This window comes from Ambystoma mexicanum, chromosome 7q, assembly GCF_040938575.1.
Source record: "Ambystoma mexicanum isolate Mex_15411 chromosome 7q, UKY_AmexF1_1, whole genome shotgun sequence".
In the NCBI taxonomy this organism is placed as follows: Eukaryota; Metazoa; Chordata; class Amphibia; order Caudata; family Ambystomatidae; genus Ambystoma; species Ambystoma mexicanum.
This window is the reverse complement of record NC_090941.1, coordinates 640,142,000-640,154,080: the sequence shown is the minus strand read 5'-3', so window position 1 is coordinate 640,154,080 and position 12,081 is coordinate 640,142,000. Positions and strand designations below refer to the sequence as shown.

General features: G+C 41.8%; 1 protein-coding gene across 1 annotated transcript in view; it reads left to right on the top strand.

The window, feature by feature from the left end:
* Window positions 1–1,710, top strand: part of B3GLCT (beta 3-glucosyltransferase) — a 1,424,518-nt gene extending 1,422,808 nt beyond the window's left edge. The window contains exon 15 of the mRNA XM_069639745.1: window positions 459–1,710. Within this exon, the coding sequence (XP_069495846.1) occupies window positions 459–626 (168 nt within the window). The 3' untranslated portion in view covers window positions 627–1,710. The remainder of the gene's footprint in view (window positions 1–458) is intronic.
* Window positions 1,711–12,081: the final 10,371 nt, after the last annotated feature.

The window sequence follows — 12,081 nt, the reverse complement described above, 5'->3', positions numbered from 1 at the left end:
GTGCAGCTGTGCCTTTAGTAAAAGAAATGTATCAACAAAAATAACGTTTTTTTTTTAAATTACATGTATTCATACTCTAAATTACTAGCTAAAATGGAATAGGCTGTTACTATTCATATTGGAACACACAGCAGCCTTGACTTTTGCTATTATGCAAAACGTAGAAGGCTGCGAGAGAGTTACTGAAGGTTAGGACGAGCAGTATTGGGATCAACCTAAGAACTGTTGCGGCCATGCTAACAGTGAATAAGATGGCCGAGGGTAATCAATGAAGGGTTATTCATGAGGGTGTTAGAGAGATGGGTAAATGTGATCAGATTTGGAGATTCATACTACATTATCAAATGAGGTTCATCTTGAAATTTGGATTTTCGTTGCACAGCGCCACCCAATAATAAGGTATGGAAGCAGCAATGGCATTAACAGTCTGTTTTTTGTGTTTTTCTCTTGTTCTCCAGGCACGGCCTATGGACTATCCAAAGGACTATCTTTCTCACCAAGTTCCCATATCATTCCATAAACACTGGAATATCGATCCATTGAAAGTGTACTTCCAGTGGCTGATATCAGCTGATGAGGATACTGTTCAAGTGAGAAAAATGGAACGTGCTAAAGAAGATTTATAAGCTTCTGACCATCTTCTGTGTTTATAATATTTAGAAGCATACCATTATAATGGGGGCGAATTAATATTTGGGCATGTGTTTAATAATTAGTAAAGTTTGTATCAAGGAATAATAAAAATGGTCAAAATGTTAGAAAAATGAGGTGAGCCACAGGGCAAGATAAATGTGTGCCTGCTCTGTCATTTTTTTAATGGTTGTTGTATATACTGTAGGATGGCATTCAATCTCTTCAGTATATTTCTGCTGGGAAATTTGAAGAGCAATGACATTCCAAGAATCTGCCTTTTCAATATTTTGCCTCTGTTTTTCAATTAGGAACATTGGCACATATAACTAATACTGATAACTAGATTGTTGGTATTCTTCTCGGGGTTTGTTGTTTGGTTACTGATTGTGAAGTTGGAGGGTAGTAGTAGTAGTACCTCTTTGTTGATGTCACATGCCTTGGTTGTTGAAAAAGGGTGAATCGGTAAAATATGCTTTGACTGCAGAAGAAGTAACTCTGTATATGTCCTGAATCTTCCACTTCTGGTGGCTAAATGCAGGATGGCTAATTACTGTATGCACACTCAAATTACTTGAATGTACTGTGTTGTACAGCTGCCAGCTAATTAGACATGTTCATCTATTATGGTTCTACCTACTGTTTTTGTTCTCTAGTTTTAAGAAAAAAGTTCATAACTATACCAATAGTGTGCATTTGTGACAACGCAAGAAGGATACATGTCACCCAGGAAAGTGATTAACAGATGTAATTAGAAAGCATTAGCCCTCACTCCTCTTGCTGTTGGCTAACCACTAGAGTGCAGGTACTTCTACAACACTTACTCCGTAGCTCTTTGATGCCAAAGACTTTCAACATGTTTCCCATTGCTGGCAGTGGGATTGGATGTGCTGGGAAGGAAATGAGGACATATGTAAATCACTTTGTTTTTGCAATAATATTCTGTTCAAACAATATACTGTATGTAGTAGACGCTTTATAATTTAATAAACATGTTACTATAGACATTGTTTTTTTATGGCAGTATTTGTTTTTATAAAAGTATGCTCATTAAATACTTTATAAATTACTTTTAAAAAACAGTGTGTTGTCTCTTATGTTGCCTAATGTTAATCAATGGTGTAGGGTTAGTAAAGTTTATTAGCTTCTGAAATCACCTTTTGAGATTGGTTTCGACAATTAAAATGCTTGGGATCGGGCCAATAATTATTTTTGTGTGACTGTTTTATGTAACTGAACCATTGCTTTAACTTGAAGAATCAGATGCCCAGAATCGCACATACCACTTGTGCTTACAGCAATATCAAATGGTAATACCATTGGTAACATCCCAGAGGTAGGTACTTTGGTCTCAAGGAAAAAGATTATTTTGTAAAAAAATAAATAAAATAAAAAATTCTTCTTCAGCATTCAAAAGTGGTGTCTTATAGTATGAGCCAGTGTCACCTGGTCACTGCAAAAAATTGCAATTTTTTTCAAAGCAGAGCTGTTATGAAGTGGGATGTGTAAGGCACAAAATGTTGCTCTCATACTCAAGGGCACCATTACACAAGAGTTAATGTACTTTTCGTTCCACTCTCATTGGGTCCAATACAAGGAGCGGTTCCGACACTGGTCCTGAGGGTATCCTCCAAAAGGCACAATCTTTGATTCACAGAAGGCTGAACATCAAGCTCAGACTTGATGCTATATTGTGTTTATGAAGAGCAAATCCATATGCTTCTTTCCACTCCGGGAATCTCCACCTGCTGGTCAATGTTATCATGACACACTGTGTAATCTTAGCACTGACGGTGAAGCTCTCTTACTGTCTTCCGACATGTCGCCTCATTGGCTGACCAGCCCTTGGGTCTGCTCTAGCTCTATAGAGAGCATCAGTGCCTCTCTGGGTACATATGGATTTGGCAATTATGTTTCCAGCCTATTTTTCTGGTGGTTTTTGCAGGCTCTTTCTAGAAAGCACCGGAGGAAGTGAATGTCTATCGTAGAATCCTGGTTTTAATGGCAAAAATTGTAGTTGTGATGGTGCACAAATAGACACTTCTCTTGTGTATTCTGGGATTCCTCTTGCAAGCCTGCAATTAGCAGTACTTGCATGTAGCAAACGGCCCCCGTTGATAAACGAAGAACTTCTGCTTTGATGCTGAGGATGGAGATTGAGGCTACTCGGGCATTTAAGTAGCAATGCACTGTACAAAAGAACTGTTGCAATGTTACTTGTTCTTACTATAACACTTGCCGTTAAGATGTGTGCACAGTCAGGGTTAACATTTTCTTTCTGCCATGTGTCTTGGTCATCATAGCAGCAGGGCAGCGGCCTGTCGACAGTTTGTATTAGATATTTCATCATTGACTTTAGGACTGGAGGTGTGACCGTCAGCATCAGGAAAGTAGAAGTACAGAGTCCACTTGAATAGTATGAGTTGGTGTCTTAGTTTGTAGGAAGGACCCCCTGAGATCCCTTGCACCAGTGCTACTTTGCATAGCTCTGTTTATTTACGAGATAGGTCTGCCTCTATTTAGGCACCCGTGCAGTGACCTCAGGGAAGTGTGGCCCACATAACTGTCAAGAAGGATAGAGGAGCTCTTGAATGGTTGTGAGCCTAATAGTTTGCAAAGACAAAATAACCTCACCTGAGAGTGGATTAATTCTAGAATCTGACCGCCCTAGTTAATATTTTGTCTACAGGCGGTATCAGTCCCATGAGCAGCTAGAGAAAGGAGTGCGCTGCGCCAGACTCTGGCAGCCATGGAAAGTTACCCGCACTGAAGTACTTTCTCTGGAGGTGCTATATGGGGGATCACCCTGAGTCGCTCTCTACTGCTTAGCCTGCTCATTTTGCTTACCCCTCTCAGACTATGAGCGCCTCTTAAGAGAAGAAAGGAATCCAAAACAGCAGGAGGGATGGTGGCGGCCTGGGAGCGGAACAGCAAAACACTTGCACGCTCACAGTCAAATGGATAGAAGCTGCAAAGTAGCTGAAGAGTCCGCGGGTGAGCATGCAGAGTTGGGGGAGTGAGGACTGGGGGTGGGCGGGGCTGAATGACAGTGTGATCTGGCTTACTTGTGGCTCACCCTTTTATTGCATAGGCCTGCAACCAACACTACTTACATCATCCTTGCACAACTGAACTGGAAGAGGGTAAAATCCTGGACAATCAATCACACACACAGCAGAAGGACCCGAGGTAGCTTCATTATTCCCCCATTATCCACACAGCGCGGAGTATAAAATTGGACTGAGCCCAGACCAATATGTCCAGTCTGTCAGGCATAGTTTGTTTATTATGGAGAAGTGACAGTGTTGGTGTTTAGGTATGTGCTTTTGTTTGGCAGAGGCGCATTTGATCAGCGATTGTGCTTCAAGTCTCATTCGTGGAAACAAAATCACCCACCTAGGTTGAGGATAGTGAAGATGAAGAGGGATCTGTTTTCTTCCTTGGATGGCTAGCTGATCAAGGATTGCCAATGCAGCTGTGCTTGGGTCGTTGCTAATGTTAAGTTATTGTTTACTTTTTTCTTTTTTTTGACTCTGGCACCACTGGCTCATACATGGATTGGTAAAAGATGCATTTTCATGTTTTTATGGTGATTTGGTTGTAAAAGCATAGGGGGATGCTTTCTTTGGATCTTGTAGCTTTTCCCAGTTTGTCAATTATTTCGTATCCCATCAAGATGATGCAGTTTTAAAATTAATCTTTAGTTAAATTGAAATACTGGTTCTCTGACAGTGAGCTCAATTTTATTAAGAGAATTGTCTCATCGAAACCTGGTATTTGAACCCAGAGCTGGAGAATCGTGTTTTATATGTGGTGACTATTTTGTTGAATATTCTGCGGCGGTATCATGCGTTTCTTGACAGTTTTCAGAATCTAAGAATGCCTTACTACCACCACATAAGAAATTAGTTTGGGCCATTGAGTTAAAGTAGATGCATGTTTGGAGGTTGCATGCATGCACTTTGTGGAGGTGAGAAACAGAAACATAGTGAGTATTCTCAGGAGCCTCTCCACAATGGGCTGGTTATTTCATCCTTATCACAGAGTGGTGGATTGTTATCTTGCTATGTGCCATAGGCAACTCTAATATTAGTGAAAACAAAAGGGGGTGAGGCGCGCACTCCAAATCCTGGCCAATATACTACCCGAAGAAAGAAAAAGAATAACTGAGTTAAATCCCAAAGTGTCCAATTCACTGGGTTAGATACCAATTCAACTAAGCATGGTGTGTGAAAGAGACTGGATCAAACACTATGAGATAGTGTACGAAAAAAAAGTAACACCATTGATCCTTTGCTGCCTCAGCTTCCAAAATGGGACCTTCACTTTGATAGAGAAGATATCCTGCTGAGCATTCAACGCAGCTCCTCTTCAAGGGCACCGGGACCAGATGGTCTAACGAACTTTATACTTAAACAAAACCCTGAAGAGTGAGCTAGTTTTCTATCAAAACTGTTTGCTGTAATCGCCGAAGAAGGAAAAGTTCCAACAAGTTGGAAAACTACGACTGTCATCCCAATCTTTAAAAAAGGCAATAGAGCCGAACCTAAAAACTATAGGCCTATTGCCCTATTGGACGTGTTGGGAAAAATATTTGCAACTCAATTACAGAAACAACTTCTTAAATGGATTCAAGACTCAAACCACTTGGATATGCCGACAAGCAGGCTTCGTTAAGGGCGTAGACTTTGGGCTGAATCTCCTTTTGCTGAATATCCTCAAAATGGACGCAATAAAAACAAACAAAAAGATCTATCTTGCTTTTGTGGATCTATCACAAGCATTTGACAGCATTGACATAGAACTACTTTGGAAGAAAATGTATGACTGGAAATGCCCAACCAGCTTACTTTTAGCAATAAAAGCACTGCACACCAACACTGAGATTAAAATAAGATTGGATAAAAGGGGCACTCTATCAGCCCCAATAAAACGCATTGAGGAGTAAAACAATGATGCCCGCTGGCCTCGATTATTTTCAATCTATTTATCTCAGATCTGGGTGATGCATACAAAAATGCAAACATTTTCTCTCCAAAAGTAAATGGAAATAAGATACACTGGTTACTGTATGCTGACGACATTGTCCTTTTGGACTTGACTCCTGTAGGTCTACAACGAAAACTAGAGATTCTTGCCCAATATATCCAACTAAATGGCCTAAACGTCAACACGCAAAAATCAGAAATCTTAATCCTGCAAGCTTTGCAAAAGAACAAAGAAATCGTGGGAAAAAAAAGTTCACTTGGAAATTGGGGAAAGGTACAATTGAACAAAAAAAACAAGCAATGTACCTCGGTATGATGATGAGCTCTAGCATCAATGATGCCCCATGGGTGGAAAAAGTCAAGTCCAAATGCAAACAATTGACAGCGCAAGCTTGCACCTTGAATATGAAATATGGGAAACATTCCCTAAAACCTGTTATAACCTTTTACAAGATGAAAGTTGTTCCAGCATTAATCCATGGAGCTGATTGTGCGTTCGGATGTCCTGCGGAAGTGTGGGCCTCATTGGAACATTCCTTTTGGTCAAAGGTGCTGCGATTACCTCCTGGTGTACCAACCGCCTGTATAAGATCTGAGTTTGGTCTCTTATCCATTAATGAGAGGATTATGTGGAACACCCTAAATGAATATCGTAAAGCATCCGCAGAAAAGCCGACTCTACAATATAACATCCTAAAAGACCCAGCCAAAGAGCATGGTGACAATATACTCTCATTGTGGGTCCAGCGCTGCGAAAATATTCTCTGTGATATAGGAGTAAATAAAAATATGCTACTAGAAAATCCAAATAAGGTTAAATCATTGCTCTGGATACAAGATTGGATCGACACTGGAGACACGTGCAGAAACCACAGAATAATGAAGCTGATGCCAAATGGAGAGAGAAAATTGAATGAGATTCAGCCATATTTACTCCAATTTCCAGACAAAAATCGTACGTAGAGGGATCTTCATGAAATATCGCCTTAACCAATTTCCTACCCGAGAAAATATGATCATACGGGACACCGGTGGCCTAAGATCTACAACGTGTCGTCTTTGTGGAGAAGACGAGGAAACCTTGAAACATCTAACGCTAGCATGCTCCAATCTGACACAAGAGCGCACAAAGCATTTCGGAAGATTCATATTGGCAAAACCATCGCTGTCTGTTGAAGAATGGTGGAGACAACTCTCTCAAGACTCTGATCGTAGTCCAACAATTGAACTAACATTTTTCTTAGAATTAATGGTGAAAAAACTAATAAAGGCGGAAGCTAATTTAGAAACTAAACACATAAAAGCAGTAAAGGTGGCTAGATAAAGTAACATTCACAGAAACAATTTGCCACCTATGCTGGCTTGGAAAAAACACATTATGCATTCTATTGAAGTGCTTAGTAGGATGCCTAACCATCTAAAAATCATATGTCAGACAATTGAAAGTTAAAAGTTGGATCTATGTTTGTTTCTGCCTTTTTCGCTTTGTATTCTCTTTGTCTCTTTCTCTTTTCTTCTTTCTCTTTTTCTCTTTTCTTGGGTTTTTTACTGTTTCATTGCCGCACCTTTTTTAATGGTTTGTAACAAACCAATAAAAAAAAAAAGATACCAATTGTTGCTAAAATGTTCACAGGGTCGGATCCTTTCTGCTGCATGTGTACTGCTGTTCTCCTCCTCCTAGCGCTTTAGGGTCCCAACACACTTCAGGGAGGCTGTGTTGCCTTTCTTGTCAGGTGAATCCAATTAAATTGCTAATGCATTCTGTAAGGATAAGATGTGTGTTTTTGGAGGGGAGTCTTTTCCTGGTCACCTGAATTGTTAAAATGGTTTCACTACAGCTACCACAATTCCTAGAGACTGCAACAGCAATTATATTGGATTCACCTGAACAGAAAGGCAACTCAGCCTCCCTGATGAGTGTTGGCGACACTGAAGCGCTAGGAGGAGAACAGCAGTGCAAGAAGGGAATCAACCCTGTGAACAATTGGGCAGCAATTGGGATTTAACCTTGTGAAATGTACTGGACACTTTGGGATTTAACCCAGCAACCTTTTTTCAGGTAATATATTGGCCAGGAACTGGAGTGCGTGCCTCACCCCTTCTTTTTTGACCAACTCTAATATTAGGTCTGTCTGTGCATTCTATTGCAAGGCACCGAAGCAATTATAATGCTCTACTTTCTTTACTCAAATGTTCAGCAGCAAATCAATTTTTCAACATTGTCTATGAATAAACTAGATTTCATAGCATCTGTTGGGGAAACTAGTAGCCTTTTTTTTTTCTTCTAGCCAGGTGTTAGGTCATTGGGCAAAACCTTTCGATTTCAGCAATGATCTCATATCACTTATCTTTTCTTTGCTTCTTCCAGCAGTTAAGTATGCTTTGTTTGCTCAGAGGTGTTGCTCTATTATCTGCATTTTTAGTTTGGGCTAGTAGGTGGCAGAGCCACCTATAAGCTGAAACTATTTGTTAGATTACAGATAGGGAGAAATGGCACATGAGGAGGGACACAAAGCTTGAAGGCACTTTATAGTTATTTATACACTCATTGACTGCCCAAGGCCATGCTAATCCCTATGGCCATTGCCACCGAGTTCTTGCTCCTCCCTGCCCAAAACACCACCTAGTGGAATGCGCAATCAAGCCTTACCTTCAAACGTTGCCCTCAAAATGCCTGCCTGTTTTTTCAAAGCAGTTATCTGAGAGTTAATGACTTAATTGGAGCTGTATACACGCTACTGGTGTAATAAAAATTTCTAAACCTTTTTGCCTACAACCACTTGATTTATAAGCACTATACATGTCCTTCACTGAAGCCCTGTTAAAAAACAGGACTGGCAAAGCCAACAGTTTGGGCTTGTGTGTAAGTATTAGGCATTTGCCTAGCACTGCTATTCGATGCCCAGTACTCGCACCTTTTTTCACCTGCTACCATCAATGGCCAGTTAATACCACTACGGCTGTGCATGGCAAGTGCCATTATCATGCCTACACAAAAGCCCAAACTGTTGGCATTCCCAATGCTCGTTATATCAGGTGGCCATTGGCAACTCAGGGAGTTCTCCCCGCCCCCCAAGCAAGGTGGTGCGCACCCAATGGGCTTATAAAGATTCAACTTTAGTAAGGCCTACCACTTATTTTGCACCACCCCAACAAATACCCTCTACAACTGTGCTGTGGGATAGCAAGTGTGAGGGGACAGCACACTGACAACGGAGTGTGCCTCTATGTTCTGCCGCCTACAAAGGTTATATTTTTTGGCAGCTAGTGATTCCTGCAATGGAGTACATGATGTACACATCTGCTCTCCTCCAGTGACCACCTGCTTTATTAATGCTAAGTGATCCACGGGACCGCCTCTTCTTGCAACTGCCAAGTTCGAGTGGGATTGCACAAGGCATGGGAATCCCTTTGCACTCAGGACTATTGCCTTTGCCCCATAGCCTGCTTCAGTCCAGAGTTGCTGCGGATATGCAGGATCTGGATAGCGAGTGCTAGAGATTTCAGAACTGCCCAAAGACTGCTTGGTTACTGCACTTGTGACCATTCTACGGGTGGTGGAGCCAGAGAGTGGGCAGGGGGGATGCGGTTGGTCCCCCCAGGGTCCCCACCGCCCCCAGTGCGCCGCCCAGGCTTCCATTGGCACCCTCTTGGCGCCCCCCCCTCCCAGGCACCAAAAGCTGCCTTCGCTACTGCAGTCTACCAATGAGTTTCAGAACTCAAATTCATTGAATGAATGGCAGAATAGTACCTGCAGCTTTCAGCTCTCATTTTGATTGGCCAGTCAGCACTACTGCCCATCCTCTATTTACAGGCAAGAAGGATTTTATTAGTCCAAGACCACACATTTTAGTGTTCCTTTTGTCTGAGTCTTGCTATTTGTTGCATGTGATTGCAAGGTGTAGGATGCATCTGATCCTGGCTGATGTTATGGTTTTATTGTGAGTTCATTGTACAATTGTACAGTTCATTGGCCCCTCCCCTACTTCACTCATGTCGCACCACCTCTCTACAGGTTCTTGCCACCCTAGATTACTGTTTTAATGTCCAGCTCTGAGTGGTCTGAGCAGGCAGAGGAGTACCAAGAGGGTTAATCTTGAGCGATATTCGTGAATATACACCCAGATGAAGCGGTAGATTACCCCAACTGAATTCTCACAGTGAGTTTCGAGCACGTTTTAATGATCGATTAGATGCAACAGTTTGCCTAGCCGCTTACAAGGTCATTACACCGAATCAGGAGAGGCTTGCTTCCATGGAGGAATGCTGGAGTAAATCAAGGGCTGACCACAGCACTTTTTCAGGCTTCTCATCAGATCACTGAAGGGACTGGAGGAGTTGTGGAACCCACTACATCCTGGTTCCCTCCAGCCCTAACACTTCTACTCTGTCTCAGGGCATGAATTCACCATAGGCCTCCTCTGCTTTAGAACACCTTGAAGCAGCCTTCATAGTTAGTGGTAAGGTACCAGGCCTCTTACCTTCTACCACACAAGTTGATACTACAGCTGCACAGGACCAGACCAGTCATGTTATATCAGGTGGCCATTGGCAACTCAGGGAGTTCCTCCACACCCCCCCCCAACAAGGTGGTGCCCACCCAATGGGCTTATAAAGATTCAACTTTAGCAAGGCCTACCACTTATTTTGCACCACCCCAACAAATACCCTCTGTTCCACCAATGAGCTAGGAACCAGACCAGTGTATAGTAAGAATATATATTTAAGTTTTGACAAAATGTAATAGCAACCAAAACATCAGCCACCAGCGCCGTGGCAACACACAATATCACAAATTCAAAATTCTTGCACCAATTGACTGACTTATATTTCAGCAGAGACTACAACACACAGGTAGAATTTTGAAGTTGTCAGTCGCAATTAACATCAGATTTCTTGCAAATTAACCAATAAGAAAAACACAAAATACCGTGATTGCTTAGTTTGGCACAATACTCCTTTCTCCCAGCAATCCCCACCCTCCAGGCATCAATTAGATAGGACTCCTCTGATCTGAAGGCAAGGTACAGGGAGTGAGAACACAGTAGCAACATAGTTTATTTATTATTTTTCATTTGAAAGGCAAATTCAAGAAAGGAACTCAATGGGAAAATCACTTTGGGCTTTTTATTTGCATGAAATAAAAGTCTCTGGGAAAAACGTTTTGGGATGCAAGTAAATAAATGGGAATTTTGATTTTGCGCACTCTACATTCACTTGAATAGCAGCATTTTAGGGTTAGTTATTTTGGGATTATGGACACCCCCCTTCTGTACAGAAGACAGGGGTTTTAGAAAGGAAGTCACCCAGGTACTTTATTTTCTGTAACGGAACTAACACACTGGGCATGAACATTGTTAGATTCAAACTCTAAAAACACTCATCCTGTGATTTTCTATATGGGAATTAATTGATTTAACTTCAATTCAATGCGCTAAGGATCTGCACAGTCGACCCCCCTAGCCCCCGCAACGGCAACATTAAATGGAAAGGATTAAGGCTGACAGTTCCCAACACAATTCAATTTAAATGGATAGGGTAATTTTCTATAGTGGAATTAATTTGAATTTGTGTTAATAAAATGTGCCAAGGGTCTCCCCAGATCCACCCCCTACCCGCTATGCGGGATGGAGATTAAGGCTGGCAGATTCCCCACACACTTTTGATAGCTTTGAGGCATATCTACTTACATGGGAGGCCTTGGTTATGGGGCATCCAGGGACACAGCAGGACTCCTCTAAAGACGGCAAAGATCTGGTCAAAGGCTTCGGTCAAGGGTTGTCCCCAGCAACCAAACTTCCTCTGGCTCCTCAAATGGCAGACACAGCTAGCTTCTAGATTTCCCAGTCTCTGTCTCCCACGTAATGTTTAAGGCCCAGCAATAGAGTGGGAAAGTCGAGGGAAAAATCAAAAGTAAAAAAAAAAGATCCCAAGTGTCAAAGTCAAAGACAGATCAGCAAGTTAGCCCCTCTCAGATAGAAAACTGATCTCTTATAGGGCTGGTGACACTCCATTATTATTATATTTCATACACTACGGATTGGCCAGCTCTCTCCCTCCCCCCCAATACGCTCACTGGCTGCTGATAGGAACAGAAGATGGGAGGTATGGGTTATGGTAGCTGAGGGAGGAGGGAAAATGCATCATTGAAAAATAACAGGTGGGTTTTACCTTCTTGTGTTGAAAAACTCACAACGTGGCAGCTACACTGATTTTTCAGATAACTGCATGAACATATATATTTTTGGATTCTATATTTTATGGCGAGGCGGACAATATTAATTTTATGTCGGCATGCCCTTCCTGGACGGAGCTACACATTTTCACGATTTGCTTCTGTGCCATACTAATGATACATCTGACACTCCACCCTGTACATCTCAATTTCACAATCTAACACTCTACCAATTTTCCAGTTCCTCCAAATAATGAACATGCCAGAATCATAATTTTTCTCCTAACT